Below are 23,814 nucleotides of genomic sequence, written 5' to 3'. Positions count from 1 at the left end.
GGAAACCTGATTTGGAGCATGTTGCGTGAAGTGTAATTTAGTCTCCATCCCTATTCTTATCTTCCTATCAAGGCAAGGGTGCCAATCAATGCCAATTTTTGTGGGAGTGATATGGACACTTGTCATCTAGGAAGCTGATTAAGACCAATCAACAGCCATTAGAAAAACAGAAGCTGGGTTCTGGTAAGTGACTTAAAAAGTGAAATGCACTGTATTCCACAACCTGAATATATTTCCCCCCACTTCACCTGCCATGAACAGAAAAAAACCTTACTTTCTGGTGCTACCACACTTCTTAAAGCAAATGTACCATGTGTGTGACCACGCATCTTCCTTATCTCACCAAATCCCACATTCACCTTATACACTACACAGAATTGTGGGCACCATTAAAAGAGGACCTTTATCAACTTTTGTATTTGCCACTTTTCATTTTACATAGTTTTAAATGGCAAATTTAAGTGTACTGTCAACAATTTTGTTTTAATAAGAATGAACAAAGACTCCATTTGAAAAGAGAGGGTGGCAGGGAAGGAGGGGGAGGTCCTTTCACTGCAGGGCTAAGGTTTACAGAGATTGGCAGCATTTCTTATTCCAAGTATATGGAATGCTGTCAATACTGCATAACTGATAAATACTATGGTGCAGCGAATGTCAATTTTTAATGGTGCTCACTACAGGCCTGATCCAAAGCCCATGGAATTCAATTAACATCTCCTCATTGACCTCAACGGGTTTTGGATCAGGTGCTATAGAGTGTGTTACATTTTGACATCTGTGTCCTTATTGGGTTTGCCAGGCATCAGCAGTGGTACAACTTGTCCTTGCCAGCCTTAAGTGTTCTCACATTATATACCTTCCATCACTTTATCGTTTTTGTTTTGCCAGGCGTCAACAGGTATGATGAGATGCAGGCAGTAATGTGACACCAAAGCTATAAGTTGGATGCAAGACTTTCCGCAACAAAACACTTTCAACATCTATGCAGGCAGCCCGTGCAAGTCTAGTTTGGGTTAGAATGCAAGTGTAATGAAACTGGCCTCTCTCTCTACACGTAAGTAAAGTGACTGATATTTTCAAAAATACCAAAGTGACTTAGGAGCCTAAGCCCAGTTGAATGTCAACAGGACTTGAGCTCCTAATTGACTTCAGTGGTTTTATTTTTACCCATCAGCACCACCAATGGGCAACAAGCATGTAGGCAGACAGAGAAAAATGTAGAATGTAGGGCATCAAGAAAGATTTTTGTAAGGTGGACTTTAAAGGTATTTTATTCCGTACTGCACAAATCTCTACCTATGGGAAAGATAGGCCATGTCCTCTATACCTTAACTAAAAATAATAAAATAAAGACATGAAAAATGCTAGAGAAGCCATTTATTCAGTGCTTTGAGATGGAGAAGTGGGTAAACTGAGGCACAGAGACTACAGGACTAGGACTGAAGTCTACTAAATCCCTATCCAGTGCTCTATCTACAGCAATGCGCTGCTTCCCATCAAAACAGTGAAAAATATTACTGTTCACAGCTCCATCATGGTGCAGATTAACCAGTACCAATAAAAAAAAAAGACATTATAATGAAATCTTTACCTCCATTTGAGTCTGCATGGAAGATTGGGTGCGGGGTGCACAGGGTAGCAGAAGAAAAAAGGTTCTGCAAAACAACCAATTATTGTTTGGTACATTGAGTATTAGCCTTAGCAATCTAACTTATTAAAAACAGTTAATGATTTAAAAGTAATGAAGAAATAAAAAAGATTGAATTCTTTAAATCTGCATTAAAGAGTCCAAGAGGAATTATCTAATGATTTTCACTGCATATTTTATAAGATACGTGATATTTTATTCATGGGTAAAAGCAAATATAACAATTAGGAATAATTAGTATTTTTGCAGAGAGTGTTATCTAATAAGTTAAAATACACTTACAATTCTTCATTTAAATTCTGCGCCTTTGCAATTTTTCCCCTCTGATTTAGATCTTTTCCACTTTGTTCTCAACTTTGATATCTTATTTCTTCCCCTCCCTTCATTTTTCACTCATCTTCCTTTTCAGTTTCCTCTTGAGCATGCCTTGTCAGCTAAACCTAGAATAAACTTTCAGGAAACTTCTGTATTTCATCTTCTTCCACCATATTTCCCTGTCATTCCGAAACTATTGTGTGTAACAAAAGCTACTTAAAATCTAAACTTTCTCCTGCAAATCTTATTGCAATCAGTTTACAATTGCCTAAAACTACAGTATTTACTTTTATACAGGAAGACTTTGGTATAGTTTTAATACTACACATATACATTGTAGTTACTAGGTTATCTTGGCGTATAGTGAAGAAGTGTTACCCTTTTTTCCAGCACTCACTTGTCCTACAGTTCACACTGTACTTTCTATGTCATGCCAATTTCTGTTCCAAAGCAAGTACGAGGCTCAAAAACACAATGACAAAAACCAATGTTGCACAAAAACAGATACAATTTCCCCCCTTTCAGCATCACAAAGTGACACAACATTGCCAAAGTCCCACCTCTTACCAGAATTCATATTCAGCACCCAAATTCTTCTCCGTGTCATTATCAGCCTAAAATGCTATTCTGGGTCATCTGGTATTTAAATAGAAAAGTAACAACTATCCAAATCATATGCACAATTATTAATTGTTGTTTTTTCTGAACCATGCCAGTTGCCCCCTTTCTCTTTCTCCTCAGATTTACTAAGTAAAAACTGACATGTACTGAGAGAATATCACAGGGGAGAGTTTTGGTGATATGTATGCAAGGGAGCACTTTGAAAGCTGAAAAAAGGGGATGAGAACAGAGGCCTTTTCCTCTCTCCCTCTTCATTTAAGTTATCACCCTCTCACTTTCCAGATTAAAAACCATTACACCTTTACACTAACAGGCAGGATGGGAGACAACTATTTCCTTATCTGCACCCTCTAGGTTAAGCTACTCTAGGATGCCGAAAACTGGTGAACAATTTTCATAATTCATGGATTACTTCAGTCCTACCTCGACTGCTGTTGACAATGGTTTGGCTGCTCGCATAATGTAATTGTTTCAAACACCTGACTTGCTAGACTTTCCACATTCCACCTGGTCCATATCATGCTTTCTCCAACACTGGTCAGTAACAACTTGAACCAGTCTACATTAGCAGCCAAGTCGTATGAAAAGTTAGGTAAGTCTATCAAGAGCCATTTTTAGTAACTGTGGCCTTCAATGGGTTGCTTTCCTAGTTATTAATGGACTTTATATGGGGGCGGGGTGAGGTGTGTGGGGAGGTAGCTTGAGGACCAAGAGGCAACACAATAGGGAAGTCAGGGTGTTAACATGCAACAATCTGATAGGAGGATATTCCTTGAAGTGCATATGGACTTTGGAAGTAGCCTGCCAGTTTCGCTAGCTTAGATGACCATCAGCTCCTTCTAGGATAACCAGAGGTCCTGATTTTATAGGGACAATCTTGATTTTGGGGTCTCTTTGCTATATAGGCTCCTATTGCCCTCATCGCCATCCTGATTTTTCACACTTGCTGTCTGGTCATCCTAGCTCCTTCTAATGTCCAAAACATCAACAGGTTTAAAAAACAAACAAACAAACAAACCACACCACCACAGACAATGATATTCTAGGTTTTCAAGGGCACAAGGTAACTATATTTATTCAACTCTTGCATTACATTGCCTGATGGCATTTGGCACATTAACACTTTCCATATATCAATACTAGTTCATCTGTAGATCTTATTAAGATGATGTAAATGAATTTTCTGGATTTAGACATTTTTTTCTGCTTTTTACCAATACAAACTGTTTCCATTTACTATAACAAGTCTACAGCCCCAAATCCATCAGGAATGTTTCAGATATTGCCCATGCCCTCAATCTGCACCACCGAAAATTGAACACCTTTCTGGTATTTTAGTGTATATAAATTATAAAATTTTAGTGTTTTATATGTTAGGGTAAGTTGTGTTTTTGCAAATTTTAGCATAAAACCAGAAACCATTATAACCCATACCAAGATAAAGTTTGTCTCTCTCTCAAATTTTGTCTCGTCTCTTTGTCAATGCCATTGTTAAAAAAAAATAAATTTGCTACAATAAGGTAAAACAACTAAACACAATGATCAACAGTACAAATAGCCGGAAAAGGCTAAATAGTAAACACATTTTTAAAAGCCACCCCACCCGCAATAAATTCTACAAGCTGCCACCGCAGATAATGTAAATTCACGCCTTTATCTGAGGAGTAACTCAATACCACATGCCTTAGAAGATGAGGGAGAAGAAGAGAACCAAACTTAATACCTTTGTTCATTAAGTTAAATGAACCTTAGTTGGTATATTTACACTGGAACAGTCTCAGCCATAAGAGATCCCCACCACCACCACACACACAGTATTTTCAGAGATAGTACTATGAGACTATAACTAGTCATTTGAAAGCATTCATAATATCATCGGTTGACATGTTAGACATTTGTTAAAAAGCCATTTGAAATAGGATGTTTATTTGTTTAGCTGTATACAGTACGAAGACCCTGCAGTAATTTAAGCAGCCACTAAGATACTAAAAGCAGTCACTTAAGTCTTTTGAATAAATCATACTCTGTCAGCTATGGGCCTGATCCAGAACCTACTGGAGTCAAAGGACAGACTCCTGTGATTTCAGTAGGCTTTGGATCAGGCCTTACATGACTGCAAAGAAACACACTTCGGAAAGCAGTGACACCTAATGGCAAATATGTCCTTAGAAGACAACAACGAGCCATAATCTATGCACAGATGATTTTCCCTTCTAGGAGTAGTGTAATTAGCATTAAAAATACATTATAGGGACCCAAAAGGGCGTAACAGTGCTAAACTCTTGGAAGAGAATTTAAAAAATAATGCATATAGAAGACATTAAGTATGTAGTGTACAATATATTTTGGAGACTCTCAGATATTAATAAAACATAGTAGCTGCTAAACATATGCTATGCTGTGTACTTCATGACTTCATAGCATTGTTAAAAAAAGCTACCCTGGCGAATTATAGTGAAGTGTTGAACAGAAAACTGAAGGCTTTTTTGGTCTATAGAAATACTCATTTTTTCCTAGTATCATGTGCCTGTTTATTTCCTGTTCCATATAAAACAGACAATATTAATGAGTTATTGAGGTACAATACATCATTGTTAGCAAGGGCCGTATTAATCACAAGATCAGTCACAGTATCTATTTAATAATATACTACATAGGTGCAGAAACATGGGCATAGGAAGCAATAAGTAGTAAAGGTTTGTATGCAAAATGGTAGGGCTTATGCTGATATACTGTATGTGAGAAATGTCTGAGCTTATTATGAAGTATATAAAACAAGTTCTATACTAAAGAGATTTGCACAAAACTTTACTTATAAGGCACACCCATCAAGGGAGCTGATCAGATTCTTATACTGACACAGATCTCCACAGTAAACAATTTCCTTGGGGTGGTACTAGACAGACTTTGTATTAAGCAAATCCTGAGATGCAGATGTGTATACTTCCATACTAGTTTTTTCACTTTTCCTGCATAATTTTTTTTTGTGGGGTAGGAGTGGTATTTGAAGGATGTCACAAGATCTTAACAGAAAAAAACATGCCTCCACTGAATATACAAGTTGTCTCTCTATTAAAAATGTGTAGAGAATTAGTGTCTACACACCTGAACAAGGTTGAGACCCAGCTGTGCACTTGACTACCATCGAGTACAGGATAGTCCCTGCTGCAAAGAGCTTGCCGTCTAAAAGCTTTGGTGTATTATTGTTTTTATAAAATTCTGTTATTTTAAAAAACTGCAAGACACAAATTTGTGTTTTGAACTTTCCGCTTGATATGGAAAAAGTTAGGAACAGCATGCTATTGGGTATTATTGGGTGGTGAAAGAGATACAATATATAGTAACCTTGACTTCATTTGCATACTGCAATCTTATTGGTTAAAGCAGTACTATAGTTGTACTGCATTATTCTTTAAAGTGATTGTAATGACATTTTACATCTGCACTCTTATATGATAAAGATTTTATTTGCTACCTGACCCAGACAGCTTTGCTTCATCTGATACAGGCATGTGTTTGTGTATTTATGCATTTCATAAACACATGTACACCGAGATATTACTGTGCACATACACCAAGATAAAGGAGTGAGCACTTATTACAAAATATAAGACCCTTGGCAGAAGATATGAACCATACACAAATCTTGCAGTAGACTAGAAATGCCACCTAATCCCTGCTTAATTAAAGGCACCGTTCTAAACTCCTGTTGTGTTTAGGGAGTAAAGAGTGTGGGACGATATATATATATGAAGAAAATAGCAGGCAGCGTGGCTAATCTCAAAGACTTCAGAGCTTTCGAGCTACATAAATCAGAGCCACTTTTTGAATAGCCTCATAAAACACAGTATCATTGCCATTCTGCTCACGGCTTTTGAGTTCTTCCTACAGCATACAGATCATTAGGAAACTTCTAAGCAATCAAGTAATGTGAGTCTGACGAAATTACTCAATCAATGCACAGGCTCAGAGAAGCGACAACACAGAACTGCATAATTTTGACATGTCATACCCCCCTCTTTTTATATAGGGTAAGGATAATTACAGTGGAGGTGATTCATTTCAATATTTTCACAAGCATGCTTAATGCAGTCTTTCTGAACTGCCAATTCCTATTTATAATACTTAGCCAACAGCAACATGTTAACTATGGGCAGACCTATCAATATTCAGAGGAATATATTTTGGAAAATAGACCGATTTGCCCTAAACATTATCAGAAAATACAACTAGAATAATTAAAAGTGTTCATTTGGAAGAGAAAAATGAATCAGTATTCCATAATGCAAAAAACTCCCCACACCACCCCCAACATATTAATCACAGCTTGCTAATTCTAGGTAGCCATTCGTGTTATGGTAGTCTACTCAGCTGTCTGATAGGATAGTTACACATTCAGAAATACAACCGTTTTATGTTAAATATATCAAATACTCAACATGCAGTCAAGTGAGGAGGCAGTTAGTATATACTCCTCATTATAGTGCACTATCATAAAAGAATACATGTGCAAAGGATTAGTATGTTAGTTCTATTTCTTCTCAAGATTCTCTCCCCCCCAACCTCCTCTGAACATGGGCTCTCTATATTAGAAATATTTTCCACTTGAACAGGAGGGACATGTTAACATTGTAGAATTATGAAAATAGCTTATTCTTCTCATTGCCTGAGGGCATGTGTATTACATATTTGTGTTATTTTTACGCCAGAATTTAAACATTTCCTTCTCTTATTTGGCTTTGAAAACCCCATCCACAAGTATTAAAATAATTTGTTAATTGATTCTCTCCCCCATCCCTTATTGTTATTTAAAATATTAAAACTAAAAAAACATGCCAGCTTAAATTAACACTGACTTTTCATTATTCTTGCTTAAATGCATTATATGTAACCTAATATTACCTATACATGGAAAAAAATCAAATTAGGGTTTCATAAAACCTAGAATACAAAATTTAAGGGTCATTTGGGGTATTATTATGGTTTTCACCTCTGAGTTCTACAGGATTGCCTGTTTTAACTGCTGACCTATTAGACATTCAAGTATCTGTAATTGCAGGTCATTTATTTTCAATTTTAAATTATAAACGATTTAGAGCTATGTGTAACAATTATAAATTTGCCAGTATCATGGCAACATAAAGCAGTCTATAAAAAGAGCTAATCCCCTTGTCAAATGTACTAATTGTCTTTCAAGTCAAATTAATTGTGTGAGAAGCAACCACTTTGGTTCCCCACCCCTCCACCCAGAGGATTTATTGTGCGGATGCATCTACCAACTAATGGCATTTTAAAGAAAGAGGGAAGCAGTAAATACTTGTGTCATACATGCCAGATACAATAAAAAAGTTTAAACAATAACAAATAGAAACAATGATTACCCGTGCAGAGAGAAGAAAGGAGATATTTTCCTCTTTCTGAACTATACTCAACAGCTACAGCACATGCAACTGATCATTTAATAAAAAGGACTGGATGTAGTGCATTCACTTTTCCCTCATCAGGTAGATTGTTACAGGGTAAAGATGTCACTCCAAACCCTAAGACGTGGTCAATGAGTGATAAGCTCCTAAAATCAAAAGCACTAGGCAGTGTGACTAATAGTTTACAACGGCAAAGAAATTAGTAAGCCATGCTCTCTTTAAAAGGAGGGCATATTGCTCTGCCTCTGTAGAAGACTGGAGGTTCCAGTCAAGGCTAGCTATTAGGATTGACCCCTGTAAAGTTCTGTACCCATGGGGATTGATAGCCGGTGGGCGCCTGGCAATCTTAAATGAAGGGTTGGACAGCTGCCCCAACGCTAGTGTCACTTTTAAAGCTGCAAGTGCAGGGATGGAATGCTAAATTCGGATCTTACTTTCCCTGCTATACACACTGCTGCTACAAATGATAGGCGCAGACAGACATGTTTACAAAGGCAGCCTCAGAGAGCGGGCGAGCCCCCTGGTTCTACGGGGCCTGGCGCTGGAAGCCAAGAAGGGATCCTCCGAGGCAGAGCACTAGCTGCATTTGCACACCCAGGCTCCCGCACGGCAGACACCTGAGAACAAGCTCCCCCCAGACCCCAGCAGGGGGGTTGGTCTTTTTTTTTTTTTTAATTGCCCGCCTTGCAGGCAGGCATCCACATTTGTACGCTCTTGTTCCGCCTGCCTGTTTGGCTTACAGATCACTCAGCTATGTGGCGCGGGGTGAGAGATCTGCCCTCCAGGCAAATCTCCCCCGGGGAAGGCAGGGGAACCCGCGCTGTCCCCTGGAGGGGAGAATAAAATGCCCGCAGAGGAGAGGCTGGGAGGGAGGTAGGGACTGTTCCCTGGCAGGCCGGGCTGTCACATGGAGGGGGATCCAGCTGTCTCTCGCCCCCTATGCCCCGCTCTCTGGATAGAAATGTGGGTTGCTGCGGACAGCGCTGTGAATAACAATCGTACACACACACACACCGCGACTGCCTCCCTCCAGCTCTCTGACTCCCCGTGTGGCCATCGTGCTGCCAAGAGGTGGGGCCACGAGCAGCTCCAGGGCTGGCTCCTTAACCCCTTCCAGGGCAGCAGCAGAGCAACCCCCCGTCCCCCTAACTCCGCGGCAGCGCTGGCCGAGAGGACGCCCCCACCCGCCTCCGATGCCCTCTCTGTGAAAAGCGGGACGGGGGGGAGAGCTGGAATTACGCCCCGCCATGCACCTCCCTGGATCGGGGACGGAGCAGAGGGAGGCGCGTCTGGCCCCCGAATCCCCGTCTGTACAGCAGCTGGCTCCGGGAGAGGGTTTACGCGGCCCCGGCTCGCTGCTGCTGCGCCTCCTCCAGCTGGGATAGCAGCGGCGCCGCTTACACTGAGGGGGAAGGAAGGGTTAGCCGGGGGAGGGGGCTAAACGGAACATCTTCCCCTTGCACACAGAGCTGCTTTCCGAAACCCAGCAGCTCACGTTGCCAAACCACCTGTTCCGCCGAGGCGGCGGGGGGGTGGCTGTGGCTATTAGACTCCATCTGGGGGATACTTTGGGGTTCCCAGATAGGGCAAATTAGTGAGTCGCGGGGAAAGGGGGGGATTCGTGCTAAGGGCAAATTCAGGGTGTGTGAACTCTCCCGCTATCCCCCCCCCACCGTAAAAAACCCTCCAAGACACTAGATACGAAACCCAAGGTTTAAACACACATCATCCATCAAGAACCATTTATAAAGAGCAACTGTAAAAAAAGGGAGGGGGGGAGCAAAGATCTTTATGAGAAGCAATGATACGGAGGGGGGAGAGGGAGAGCAGAAAGAAGATGGCAAGAAGGAAAAGGGACTGCAAAGAGAGCGCGAATGAGAGAGAGACGTTGCAAAGGGGAGCTCGAAAAGTAACCAGCAGACGCAGCAGCCCCCTTACCTATATGTATGATTGAATCTGCAATCGCCGTTTCCCAGGTTCGAGTCCACCAGACGGACACAACCAAGATGAGAGAGAAAACTTCCATGTCCTCCTGGGGTTTAGGTTTTTTTGTTTTTTAAAAGAGCGGCAGATCTCTTCTTACAAGGAGGATAGTGAAGGACAGCGCAGCAAGCCCAAGAGTTGGAGATGCAGGAACACCGTTTAAATCCCGATTGCCTGTGTACAGCGGCTGATGGGGAGAGCCCAGGGTTTGGGGCGCCCCTCTCCTTCGCAAGAGCCCCGCGTTACTTCGGGGGGCTTCTGGGCATAGCGACCACAGCTGCTGTTAGTTCGGGCAGCGAATCCATCCAGCCCGATTGCTTCTCTGGGCAGCAGGCGCCTCTCTTCGTCAGACCACCTCCATCCTTCCGCAGGGTCCAGGAATCCGCTCAGTCCCGGCTCCTGCACAACAACTTCCAACCCACCACACACACACACCGCGCGCGCGCACACACACACACACACACACACACACACAAAAACACCCTCTTGGCCCCAGAGCCCGAAACCCCGGGAGCCCGCAGCAAATAACTCGCCTTCAGTAAGGAAGGAGGCGGTGCGGGGTATCAAGTAAATAGGAGATCCCGGTTCTAGAAGCCAGATTCCTGCAGGAAAAGCCCCCCCTAGGCCAAAAAACAAAGTGAACTTCAAGGTAATGCAGATAGTAATGCAGAGATTTTCCCCCACCCCCTGCTTAAAAATTGCTTCCCACAACTGGTGGAGAAATCTGCAGATCAAGCCCAGCGTGCTGTGTCTGTCGCGCAAGGTAGTGGTTGGACAGGGCAGGAGACAGAGAAGCAGTGCCTGGAGCAAAGCAGAGGGAAGCAGCTGATGGTCCGCAGGATGCTTTAGAGCTTGCTTTGCTGGTGGGATGCAGAGAGAGCTGGCAGCTCCAGCACCAGCCAGCAGTTGCCTAGAAATGGATCACCTAAGAGGAGAAAAGCGAGCGAGCGTGTTATCAGCTAGAGAGACGGAGAAAAAGCGAGGGGGGGGGCGACCCTCTAATAACCACCTCCTCCCCCTATCTGCAATACAAGGGAGACGCAAAATAGAGCTCTCATCTTCCTTGACAGCTTCTGCTGGGACGGAGTAAAAGACAGGCAGGAGTGCACACAACCTGAAAATGCACTAGGGGAGGGGGAAAGACCTTTTTTGAAGTGTAATGTTCAGCTTAAAAAAAAATCCACCCCGTTTGTTTAACCTTGTAACTCCACCGCAGGTATCAAGTTCAAAGCTCGGTGGACACTTCTGCTTTTCCAGTCTTTGACAACGGAGTCAGGGACATTGCTTGAAGGGAAGGGGAAAAAAAATCAGGGTCAGCTGGTCGCAGAGGAATAAGAGAGACCTAGAAAGCTATTTATATGATTTTAATTATCTACAATTTTGATTGAATACTCACAATTACTTTAAAACTGAATTGCCCCTCCCCCCCCCCCATGAGGGCTAATGTAAAAGCCATGGGAAACTTGAACTTACATAGCACTTTTCATTCTCAAGGCACTGTAAAATCCTTAACTGTTTAATCCTCACCCACCCTTTGAAGTCAGTATGTATATTATCCCCAGTTCACCATTGGAAACCAATAGCACAGAGAGATCAAAACTTCTCCTGTGGGCATATTATTCCCCAGGTGCCCACTTCAGGGTTTCTTGCACTTTCCTCTGAATCATGCTTACTGGCTCCTGTTGGAGACAGGACAGTTGCTCGATGGAGAATTGCTCTGATCCAGGATGATAAGATTTATGTTCAACATGAGCAATTTATAGTACACAATGTGGAACCTACATGTAAGCTTCACTCCCACCTACAGCATAGCTCTATAAACACCCCTTCTGTGTCATTTCTAGACCTCTCCTTAGCAGAGACTTTTATAACAGATTGATATTTTTGGCAGAAGCTAGCTGAAGATCACCAGATTTGTCACCTGTTCAGTTCTCTAATAGAGAACATTTACTACTTTAAATTATGAGCTGCACCCCTATAGGCTTACTTAGAAAAAGCAATCAAGGATTTAGGACAGGAAATAAAAATATGTTCTTGATAAAAAAAATAAAGCATTAGTGCATCTGCTAAGGAGTGAGATATTGCTTGCATATTTTAAATTTTTAGCTTTGCTTAGATCCATACTTCCACAGATGGTGGTGTTCAGAAGATTTAGGGCAGATCCAAAGTGTATTGAAGTCAATGGCATTCGTTCCATCGACTTAAGTGGGCTTTGGATAGGGGCCTTAGAGTATGGCAATCATAAGTCAGTTTAAATTTCGAGATTCAAATGCAAGTAGGAAGTATGGAACTGAAAGAGGAAGAAGTTGCTCAGCAAAAGTGAGCAGACTATCTCAAAGAATACCATTTATATGTTACATGCACTCCAAGCCCAGGACAGAACTCATTTAGATAGACCTGCTTTGTTAACAATAGCAAAAAAGCTTTTTGTGGTATATAGCAGTTGACACACAGCATATGCGAATGTATTGGGCATTGACTTAACTAGTAATAAATCCGAGAAAGTTTAGAAGCTACTTTACTCATTACTACTTCCCCACAAAAGAACAAAGTTCATAAGAAATGTTAATTTGCTTCAGATGCAGTACATATAAGAACAGTACTCTTTAATTATGTACTGTGCACAGTAGGCAGAATAAGAAATGTAATGAAAAATCTTTGGAAAAATTCGTTTTAATTTGTACTTTAGGTAATGTTAAGAATTCTGGCACCTTATCTAAAAGTCAGCTGTCCTCACTGACTTTTTAAAACATCTAGTAAATCTATCATAGATTAACCTACACTAAGGGCAACTTCCATTCAAGGTTGTGGTCCCGACTTAGTAGGGCAGGAGGCATAGCTGAAAGATTGTAGATCAACGACTCAGATTCTTGGCAGTATGACTCATTTTATAAAATTGTACTAAGAGAGTAATAAAGTTAATTTTTGATGTGAGAAAGTCACATGGCACACTTCCTGAAAATTTAGGGGGAGGAAATCCTAGGTTAACTTTATTCAAATTAGCTTTTGAACAAGCTTTAGTGAATTAAAAAACAATTATTGAATTAAAATGCATCCCTGTAAAGCATAAGAATCAGTGCTAAGTCTTTTTGAACTGAGAAACACTATCACCTACATATGTAGATTGAAATATACTGTACTGGAGGATTTTTTACTATAAAATATTTGTCAGACAATACATAATGTACATACACCAAGAATTTATGGAAAGTAAGTTTTCAGTTCATTTTGAAGTCAGACTCATCCTGTGACAATGTAATTTTGAAAAGACTACTGGATTTGAAGTACAAATTGTTTAAATAGATGCAAACATATTGTTGTATGGATGCTGGTGCAGTAATGTGAAAATTGATCATTGCAATGTTATTAATTTGCTTCAGATCAGACTCAATCAGGGTCAAATCCAAGCCCAACAAAGTCAATGGGCATCTATTGAGCTGACTTTGAACCAGGCATATAAAGAGACACCTGTGTGGCTGAAGCATACTGTTTCTACATTGGACTTTTTGCCTCTATATTTCCCATTGTTGCTACTACCATGGCAGCTCCATTGCTACCATCAATGGTGAGAGGTGGAGCACTAGCATAGACCAATGACAGCATTAAAACAAACCCACCCTGTCTTGCTCAGCAAGGATCTAGATAGGCCACACAACAGTTAATACCCTGGCAGCTACCAATGGCCTGGTTACTCTAGTGCTCCCAACTGTTCCTACTGCTGGTGGAACAAAGATAGGAATGTTTTGTCAAGTCTAATGTAGGTAAGACATCAGAGGCAAACTTTATCTATTTTTTTCAACTCTCTCCTCTAAGCCAGCGAGTGACTTGCTTCTGCTTTATTTAATATACAAGCAGTATATTTCAAAAATCTAGAGCTCTAGTCTGGTCAATTGCTCCATGCATCTGGACCTTTGTGCCTGCATGAAAGCCCACTGATTTCAGTGGGTTTTCATGCAGGCACAAGGGTCTAAGCATGCAGAATACTTAGACAAATCAGGACCTAATTGACGATCACATGCACACTGTTTGGTCTAATATTTGCTTAATTCTGAGCTCTACCAGTTTCTGCAGTGACTGAAGAACTAAACATAGCACCAAACCAATCATTTGTAACCCTCTGTTGGCTCGTGTTAGAAGGTAATTAGAAAACTGGAACATTATAATGAAAGTTCTGAATTACATAGTAAACATTAACATTTGCATGAATGAAGACTAATTTAAACATTATTTCTGCAGTAGATTTTATATTTCATAGTGTTTGTTAATGTACTGCACACAACTAGAACATAGGATTTATCCATCATAGATTAGTTCATCTGCTCTTACATCCAGCTTCTGGCAGTGTCCAATACATAGTGCTTCAGAGGAAGGCAAAAACATAATGCACCTAGCCAACTGGGCAATACTGTACTCAGCAGGAGAGGGAGGGGATATTCTTTTCTGACCTGAACAAGACATCAGCTTGATATTCATTTAGCCTTTTTTATCATAGCTTGCATAGTTACAAATCTTAACCATCATGAAGTTATCCTTTAAAAAAAAACTGATGACCATGTTTAATTCAATTCAGTTACCTTCTGTGGCAATGAATTCCAACATTCCCCTGGCTATGAAAAACAACATTTCCTTTACACCAAAATTCAGAATTTACTGCCCTTTCTTTCAAAGAGTGGCTCAATAGTCGCATTATGGAGCAGGATTAATAAAATCTGATCAATCCTGAAAGGGAACCATCAATCATACATGCATAACAGGCATATCCAAATGCTTATTGATGCCATCTGAACATGAGATAGTTGCCAGAAAGACCCACCAACAATCATTAAAAATTAGCTTCTATTTCTAGACTTTTTATATCATTTGTTTTAGTTTTTCGCTAGAGCCTCTTCTTTTTGGACTCCTTGAAAATCTTTTAAACGGATATACCTGACAGGGAAAATTAACAGTAACTTTGTGTGTGTTCATATTTCTTTCACTACACAGGAAAATGGGCTTGCTTTCATATTCATCCAACATTGTAACATGATTTGTCACAATATAGTAATGTTATGGATAAAGCCACAACCTCTTAACATTTGCAACATTACATGCCTCACAAACTAAAGGTAACTAATCTGTAATTGGATAGACATAGGCAGACACTTGCAGAGCCACATTTCAATGGAGTCCCAGGCAAGTGCAGCATTCTGCCTATGCAAATCCCATTTAGGGCTGAGTTCTAAATCCTCATTTAAGTGACAGGAGCTAGAGATTAAATATTGTACCAATTAAATAAATAGTATATTTAAGAGGAATTAAACATTGTTCATATGTGATTTTTAAGAGTTCAAATAACTTGAAAGCTTGTTGCACTGAAGACTATTCAGCCAAACTTTTGACAGTAAAACAAATATGAAAAGCCTCACTAATTTACAACAATATTGTTAATTGAACAGCGTATCAATCTTCACACCATAGAACATTTCCAGTTTTACAGGCTTTACATCTGATTGACCAGAAAGTCCCCTCACTTCCCCTTCTTTTTTTAAAATGTCTACAGTGCTTGCAAAAGGTTTCTGATTGACAGTCCTGGAAATGAAGTTCTCTGTCTACAGAATATAATGCTGCAAGCGCTCACTACTCTGCCAAATGTCTCTGCACCTGACTTCAAGGGGGAAACTGCTAGATGTGAGATTAGTTTAGTTTCCAGGTCAGTCAGTCAGTCTTTGGTCTGTCTGGTATTGCTTCAAACAAGGGGTCCAACTGGAAGGGTTTTAGTTAAGGGAACATTTGTTCACTAGCCAATAGATTTCAGAGACCACTACATAACTTTTCAAAGTGTAACTTCAGTCCAGAACTGATTCCAAGGTGACAGGCTCTGTATTGTGAGAAATAGTTTGGGTTAACAGTCAAAGGAGTAGGATGCAGTAGTTTCTGCATCTAACAGTTCCTCAGACATTGACTCCATCATGGCTTTGAACAAAATAAATACTCTCTGTGCCTCTGTCATCTCATCTGTATAAAGGGAATATTTACTTTTCTGAAAGGAATACTATGGGGACCAGCTAGTTCATTTTTTACAATGCACTGATGATGGCAAATGCTATCAGAAATGCTAAGTATTATATCCCATGGTCTATCTCCCAAGTCATCCTGTCCCCAACTAACCTAGAAGTGTGAATGCATAAGAATGGATAGAGATTTCCTTTGATGTTTATGCAAGTGAACACAAAATGAGTTTTTATGTGTTTTACTAAGTTTCCTTTAGAATATGTAGGATTACCTCTAAACCCTTATCCTAAAGGTAAACACACTAGACCATCACCACGTGTCATTTACCTTGTATTCTGTGAAAATAAGTGAGAGAGACACAGCAAAAAAAAATTGCTAAGCATTTCACTTTTTCTAATACATTCTTATTGAGTTTACTTGAGAGCTTATGCCTCATCCTTGAGCCTCACTGAACTTGGAAAGTGATTATGGAGTAAAAATCAACGCTTAAAGCAACCAGTGTTATCAGAATGAATTAGCAGGGCCTGCTGCTGAAGTGGATTTATTTTGCCTCCTTTTAAGCTCCAGTGTCATAGATCTCCCATGTTGCCTGAACCATCCTTATATACACTTTACTTATAAACTTTTGAGCTACTGGAGAGTGCTGTCAGAGCCTAGTGCCAGTGAGATTTCCCTGGGCCTGTTCTAAACAAAAACAAACTTCAAAATTATATGAGTCATGTTGCTGAAAGTTGTATATTTTGCTGGCAGAGGGGACATTTAGGGTAAACAACCTGCTCTCAGGGATCTGTGAACCTTCATCACTGCATACTTTAAAGATCTGTGATAGATTTTTATAAGACACACAGGCTACAAAAGCAAATATATAGGGCTAAATATCATGTTTTCCATCTGACTCAAGAAAGTGGCGGCACCTTCCAGGAGCAGATGAGGGAATGAATTTTGATTCTTACACCCCCTTGCTCTGGATGTGGGTTGACTATGTTACTTCACTGCTTGTCATGGAGCAGCTTGTTACTTCTTATGTGCCTAGCTAGGTACCCTGGCCAGTGAGTGAGTGAGGCAGAACCAAAGCTCATGCCACTGCCTACTCTTCTCTTGCCTTGCATCCTTCCTTACCACCTGGACTCCCAATTCTCTCTCTCCTCCTCATCCCCTTCTGGAGCATATCCATCTCTGACACCCCCCACCTTTTAGAGATTCGCTTCCTCCCAAAAGTCTCATCTTTCCCTCCATTGTTTCCCCTTGGTTCACTCATCGCCGTCTCTGGCTCTACGCTGTGGATTTTTAAAAGGTGTTTTAGTCATTGCACCGCTCAGCATTTCTGTGCTTAACTGACTTAGGAGCCTATGTCCCATTGACTTTCAGTTAAACATAGGCTCCTAAATTATGTGTTGAAATGCTGAGTGGGGCAACACCTAAAAGTATCTTTGCACATCTGTAGGCCTAAATGCCTCTGAGGTAATAAGGAGGCCACATCCCCTGTTGCGTCTTCATAACAATGTCCTGAGAGGCCACCTCCCATGTATCTGGAGGATCCAGAATTAGGGTTGCTGCCTTCTAGCTGGGCAAAAACTAAGATCCCTTTATACCAGAGGCTCTCAAACTGGGGGGTCAAGACCCCTCAGGGGGTCACAAGGTTATTACATGGGGGGGTCACGAGCTGTCAGCCTCTACCCCAAACCCTACTTTGCATCCAACATTTATAGTGGTGCTAAATATATAAAAAGAAGTGTTTTTAATGTATAAGGGGGTAGCACTCAGAGGCTTGCTGTGTGAAAGGGGTCACCCGTACAAAAGTCTGAGAACCACTGCTTTATACAAAGCCATGATCTTTTATATTGATGCAATAAAGGAACCTTCTTACTAGTGATTGGGGGAGGACATGTGCGCGCTGCAATTTGGAGAAGGGCAAGTGAATGGGACCCTGTTTACCAGATGGTGAAGGAGAGGAAGTGTAAAAGGGACCAGGAGGAGAAAGTGAAGAATGGGTCTGGGAACATAAAGGGTTACACCACGGTGGGATCAGGGTACACTGCAATCCTGTTCTGAGCTGTTCTTGATGTGGCCCTTTAGTGGCGCATGACTGAAGGGATAAAAATGGGAGAAGGGAAGTTTGAGGGGAGAGGGAATGGTCAAGGAGAAGCAAACCATTTCCATGGTCATTATTCTAACCTGATTATGCCTCTCTCATAGTTGCTGAGAATAAAGATGGGGAGCAGTTACACTCCTGGCTGAGATTGTAAAGACTTAAAAAATAATAACAGAAAAGCCAGTCTGAAGGAATTCAATCAGAAATTCCACACCTTGACCATTTATCATCATCCTCCAAGAACCAGAATCAACTCACTTTTTACATCTTCCATTGTTTGCCATAGTAATCAGATTGGCTCAGGGAGAAAAACAAAAAGACACTGTGTATTGCTAACTGATTAAAAAAAAGTTTTTCTAATCCTAAATTACATATTTTATTTTTCCACTTGGAGGGGTGGTGTGGGATCAGGAGGAGTGTTATTTTCTTAGAAAATAAAATCAAAACATGAGAATTTGATGCTTATGAAAGTGAAATACTAGTAGCACAGGTTACAATCAGCCAGCACACGCAGGAGCTGTACAAGTTTTCCCACCAATATTACTTGTTGTATTAGAGTAGCACATAATGGCCCCAAACGTTGGAACGTCATTGTGATAAGTACTGTACAAAAAACATATAGTAGGACAACCTCTGCCACAGTCTCAATAGACAAGACAAACAGGGTGAGCAGGGAAAGACACGAAGTGGAGTAAGTTGCCCAAGGTAACACAACAGGTGAGTGGTAAATCCGGAAAAAGAACCAACATCTCCTGAGTTAATTCCAGGCCAGGGCCTACCCACTAAACACTGACCCTACTAATACACTTGTGTGAGCATTCCTGGACCTTTCTTAGCAGAGACTTTCACAGCTGCAAAGCTACAGAACCAAGACAGAATGTGAGCCAATTAATTTTCACCTGTGAGCATCAAGGTTGAATACCAGAACTCCTGAAGTGTATATTCAGCAGTTTTAATCAAGTATTTTAAAACATAAGCCCAAGGTAAGTATGCCCAGTGGTCTGTGATGGGATGGGATCTGAGTTACTACAGAGAATTCTTTCCTGGGTGCTGGCTGGTGAGTCTTGCCCACATGCTCAGGGTTTAATTGATCGCCATATTTGGGGTTGGGAAGGATTTTTCCTCCAGGGCAGATTGGCAGAGGCCCTGGAAGTTTTTCACCTTCCTCTGCAGCATGGGGCACAGATTACTTGCTGGAGGATTCTCTGCAGCTTGAGGTCTTCAAACCACTATTTGAGGACTTCAATAACTCAGACATAGGTTAGGGGTTTGTTATTGAAGCGGATGGGTGAGATTCTGTGGCCTGCATTGTGCAGGAGGTCAGACTAGATGATCATAATGGTCCCTTCTGACCTTAAAGTCTATGAGGTCTGTGCTGTTTTCTGTATTCCCCCAATCTTTTCAATATAGTATAGTGCTACCCATTCTCACCACTGATTATGCACATGGTGGTGTTAGAGTGATCACTACAAGATTCTTTCAGCTACCATGACATCCAGAATCAAAGAAATCTGGATCAGAATAAGACATATGAGGGGAAAGGTGACTGATAAATGCAGCTGATTCTCATATATAGGGCTTTTATACTGTGACCTCTGTTGCCCTAAGCATGAAGAAGGATACAAGTATCTTTTCTGGCCCGTGTTGATTGATTAGTATTCCTAAAAACTAGAAAATGAGAATGTGTTCATTTGTTTCCTTCATTTAAGTGGAAAACATGCTTCTAAACCATGTTGCCTGTAATCAGTTATTATGTGTATGTGTTAAAGTTTTTTTTTTAAAGTAATGAGAACCCCTCTCACTGTTCCCCCACCCCCCAAAAAAAAAGTTTATGACTATAGCTGGGATAACCTACTTCAAATTTCCTGCTTTGATGCATTAAACATAATTTCTCGCTCACTGTTTTCCATCATGACAAACAGCATCGTTATAGTTGACATTTACCTTATTCCACAGTATTTCTGTCATAAATTAAGAAAGAACCATTAGATCAGATGACATGCCAGGGAAGAAGGCATCTAACTAACATGATAAATTATTTGTAGTGGTTTAAGATAATTCAATTTTGCCTGTAAAATACCTGAAATTAAAATAGAGAAGCTATTTTTCTCAGCTAAAGCTGGATTTCAGAGCTACTTTTCCACTTATTATCTACACTGTATAGCCATCTCAAAAAGGCCTGTAAGGGCCTCACAGCTCAAACTGTTCCATTTTATTTAAAAAAAAAAAAAAAGGGAAAAAGATTGATATGAAAAGGTCTAAGATTCACTAGACAACATGCAATTCTAACAAAACTTTACCCATAACCACTTCCTCGTCCACCCCCACATTATCATCTTCTGATTATGACCTACTTTTCCTTCATATCTACTTACTTGATTTGGAATTAACAATAAGTAAATTTTGAAAAGAAAAAATACTGCATTTTCTGTTTTACTAGGTTCAAGCTTACTCCACAGTGACAAAGTCAAACTGATATGTAATTATTTCTATTTGTGTGACTATAAAACCTATTTTGATTAACTCTCTAGACTCTGCATCTGTACCATGCCCATCACACAAACATAATCCAAACTGGCTTCCAGGTTGCATGATTGTTATGGCTACCTGTATCATCCTTTAAACTCTTCCTGCTCACCCTCTTTAATCTTTTAGTCTCCGGGTTATGTGTTTTTGTATTGTGTTAAAATCACATAAAATTAAAATGGTAAATATACTTTAAAAGTGAGCAATGGAATAAAATCTTTCCTACCATCTGCACTCCAAGTGGAACATGGAGAACAATCTTACCATAGGGGATGGTGGCATAATACCCCAATATATTATCCTTCCTGTTTCAGCCTCATGGTGTATTCTGTATGACAAAGTAGTAGCTATACTTAAAATCCTTAACTTTACTAAGTGCTGCAAGGACACAATCAACATTTCAATATCCCAGCAATTAATAAGAACATAACTTCAAAGGATCATTCCAAGAAAATCTCATTTTAAAATTCATCAAAGCAAACTATTGTCAATAAACTTTGTTCAGAATCTTGTCACCCACAATTATAAGACATTTATCTGCAAAATGAGCTGAAAATCTCATCACTGTACAGCACTTACACTGGTCATTTGGCAGTGGAAAAAGAGGGGGCTCGCTAAGTAAGCAAAAATGCCTGCCAACACATGTGTCACATCGTGATAATAGCAAAACTTGAAAGCTTTGTGAGTCCTGAGGCCAAAGGCCAAGTGCTTCTAAGCACCTGAAAAACGTACTCCTTACACTCTTTAGACAACTTTTATACAAAGTATAAGATAGTCTCACAGACATAAGAAGTTGCCAGCAAATTATTCTTGTGATTAAGCATTTGTGTGAACACAATTACATGTTTGAATCTCAGTGGACATATTTCAGGGGCACAGTTCAGGTACCTCTTGAAATCTTTAATCCATTTGGCCCTAAATGTCTTTGGCTCATGTCTAACATTATAACAATTTTTTTTCTACGACATCTTTTATCTGAGCATCAGAAAGTGCTCCAAGAACCCTCACTATACTTCTAAGGGGAGAGCTTAGTTATTACCCATCGCCTCCCATTTGGTGTTTGAGGACTTTGAAGCACATTTAGGTCAAGGGAATAGATTCTGATCCCCTTAAATATATTAAGTAACACTTTACTCCTTGGGTAATCACAATGAAATAAATGGGAGTCCTTGAGATGCTAAATACTGCTGAATGTGATAAGATATCAGAATACAGTCCCAAGTGACTATGAGTTAGTACACTCTCAAAAACATATTCCATCCTTAACTATAGCAGAAAACCTTAAGAAAAAAATATTGTATTAAATCATATCAAAAACATTTGCAACCAGGCAATGTCTTGACTGCAGTTGGAAAGCAGCAAATTGCCTCAGGATTTATTGTTTGTTGGGATTTTACACACGCAAACATGCCCCAAGTGCAATTTAATCACTAAATGTCTGCAGGATCAGGGCCTACCACAGGTACCTAACTTTATGCATATGAGTAATCTCATTTAAGCTGAGAAATTGCTCATGAGCGGTAAGTTAAGTACATGAATATATCTTTGCAGGATGCAGCCCATCTATAGCATCCACTATTGCTATTAATTTTATATTAAGCCCCTGGTAGGATTTCATGGAGTCTTTTCATTTTCAAGGTCAAAACTGACTGGGACAAGATTTTTTTTTTTGGAATGGGGGTCTTTTTGGATAGAAGGGGCTTAAAGCTTAGAACAGGATGTCAGCGTTGAGAGTTTTACTAATTAGGAACATCACAAACACACTGGGAAAAACATCTTTATCAACTCTGGGTAAAATTCCTAGGTCCAGTTTAGTGTCACGCTATTTACACTATGTGCCCCTGTTACCAATAAGGCTAATGGCATTTTGGGCTGTATAAGTAGGGGCATTGCCAGCAGATCGAGGGACGTGATCGTTCCCCTCTATTTGGCATTGGTGAGGCCTCATCTGGAGTACTGTGTCCAGTTTTGGGCCCCACACTACAAAAAGGTTGTGGAAAAATTGGAAAGAATCCAGTGGAGCACAACAAAAATTATTAGGGGGGCTGGAGCACATGACTTATGAGGAGAGGCTGAGGGAACTGAGGTTGTTTAGTCTGCAGAAGAGAAGACTGAGGGGGGATTTGATAGCTGCTTTCAACTACCTGAATGGGGGTCCCAAAGAGGATGGATCTAGACTGTTCTCAGTGGTATCTGATGACAGAACAAGGAGTAATGGTCTCAAGTTGCAGTGGGGGAGGTTTAGGTTGGATATTAGGAAAAACTTTTTAACTAGAAGGGTGGTGAAGCACTGGAATGAGTTACCTAAGGAGGTGGTGAAATCTCATTCCTTAGGAGTTTTTAAGGTCAGTCTTGACAAAGCCCTGGTTGGGATGAGTTAGTTGGGGATTGGTCCTGCTTTGAGCAGGGGGTTAGATTAGATGACCTCCAGAGGTCCCTTCTAACCCTGATAGTCCATAATTCTAATTAGAGAGAAGAGTCTGGTTTCAAGCTCTCCCTGAGAAGGAGGTGGCAGTTGTGCATTCACCAAGGAGGATGATCCTTATAAAAGGCTACCAAAATTTGGATACAAAAGTCAGCTCATTAAACACGTTACACATGTAGGGAAACAGTCAATCAGCAGAAAAACAATGAATTTTAAAAAATCAATTAAGGAACTAAACAAGCCTAATCGAGTTTCTTCTTTTATCAAGGTATGTGTAAAATGAGAACTATTTCAGTACCAAAATCAAAATTTTAATAGAATGGATGTGAGAATTGGAATTATCCCAGCCCTACTAGAATCATATGTACCAGATGACTCCTATTCTACACATTAGAAAATGGGCTTAAAAAAAAAAGTGGGATCTGGGAGGACTTATCAAAGAAACAGGAAAAAATTTCAGAATATCTGACTTAAAGAAAAAATCCCCCAGAAACAGAAAGACTTGAACTACAATATAGTGATCTTTATTCCCTCCCGCCCCCAATTGGGGACCGAGTACACAAGCATAAAGAATGGAGGTGTTCCCTATTAAATAATGGACTACAATTCAGCACAATTAGTAAGTGCCTCTATTTTAACCAGTGAAAGTCGGAATCCAGTGTACTGTTAAAGAGTATCTGTTGTGGGATGCCAAGTATAAATCTATTGTTAAATCAGAGAGAAAGACAACTTTGTTTCTTGGCGACTCCAAGAGACAGTGTTTAAATTCCATTTCTGTTTCAGTAAAGGG

The 23,814-nt window shown here is 40.3% G+C and overlaps 1 protein-coding gene across 7 annotated transcripts in view; it reads right to left on the bottom strand.

Moving 5' to 3' along the window:
- The window catches only part of GRID2 (glutamate ionotropic receptor delta type subunit 2), a 1,020,962-nt gene that overhangs the window by 990,756 nt on the left and 6,392 nt on the right, over positions 1-23,814 (bottom strand). The window contains exon 1 of one of the 7 annotated variants that reach the window (XM_039542707.1): positions 9,946-10,416. The exons of the other annotated variants lie outside the window; for them this stretch is intronic. Within the exon in view, the coding sequence (XP_039398641.1) occupies positions 9,946-10,033 (88 nt within the window). The 5' untranslated portion in view covers positions 10,034-10,416. Of the gene's footprint in view, positions 1-9,945; positions 10,417-23,814 lie in introns of those variants that run through there. 7 annotated transcript variants of the gene reach the window in all.

Source organism: Mauremys reevesii, linkage group 5, assembly GCF_016161935.1.
Source record: "Mauremys reevesii isolate NIE-2019 linkage group 5, ASM1616193v1, whole genome shotgun sequence".
NCBI classification, from domain to species: Eukaryota; Metazoa; Chordata; order Testudines; family Geoemydidae; genus Mauremys; species Mauremys reevesii.
The sequence above is the reverse complement of the archived record's forward strand: the minus strand, read 5'-3'. Positions and strand labels throughout refer to the sequence as shown.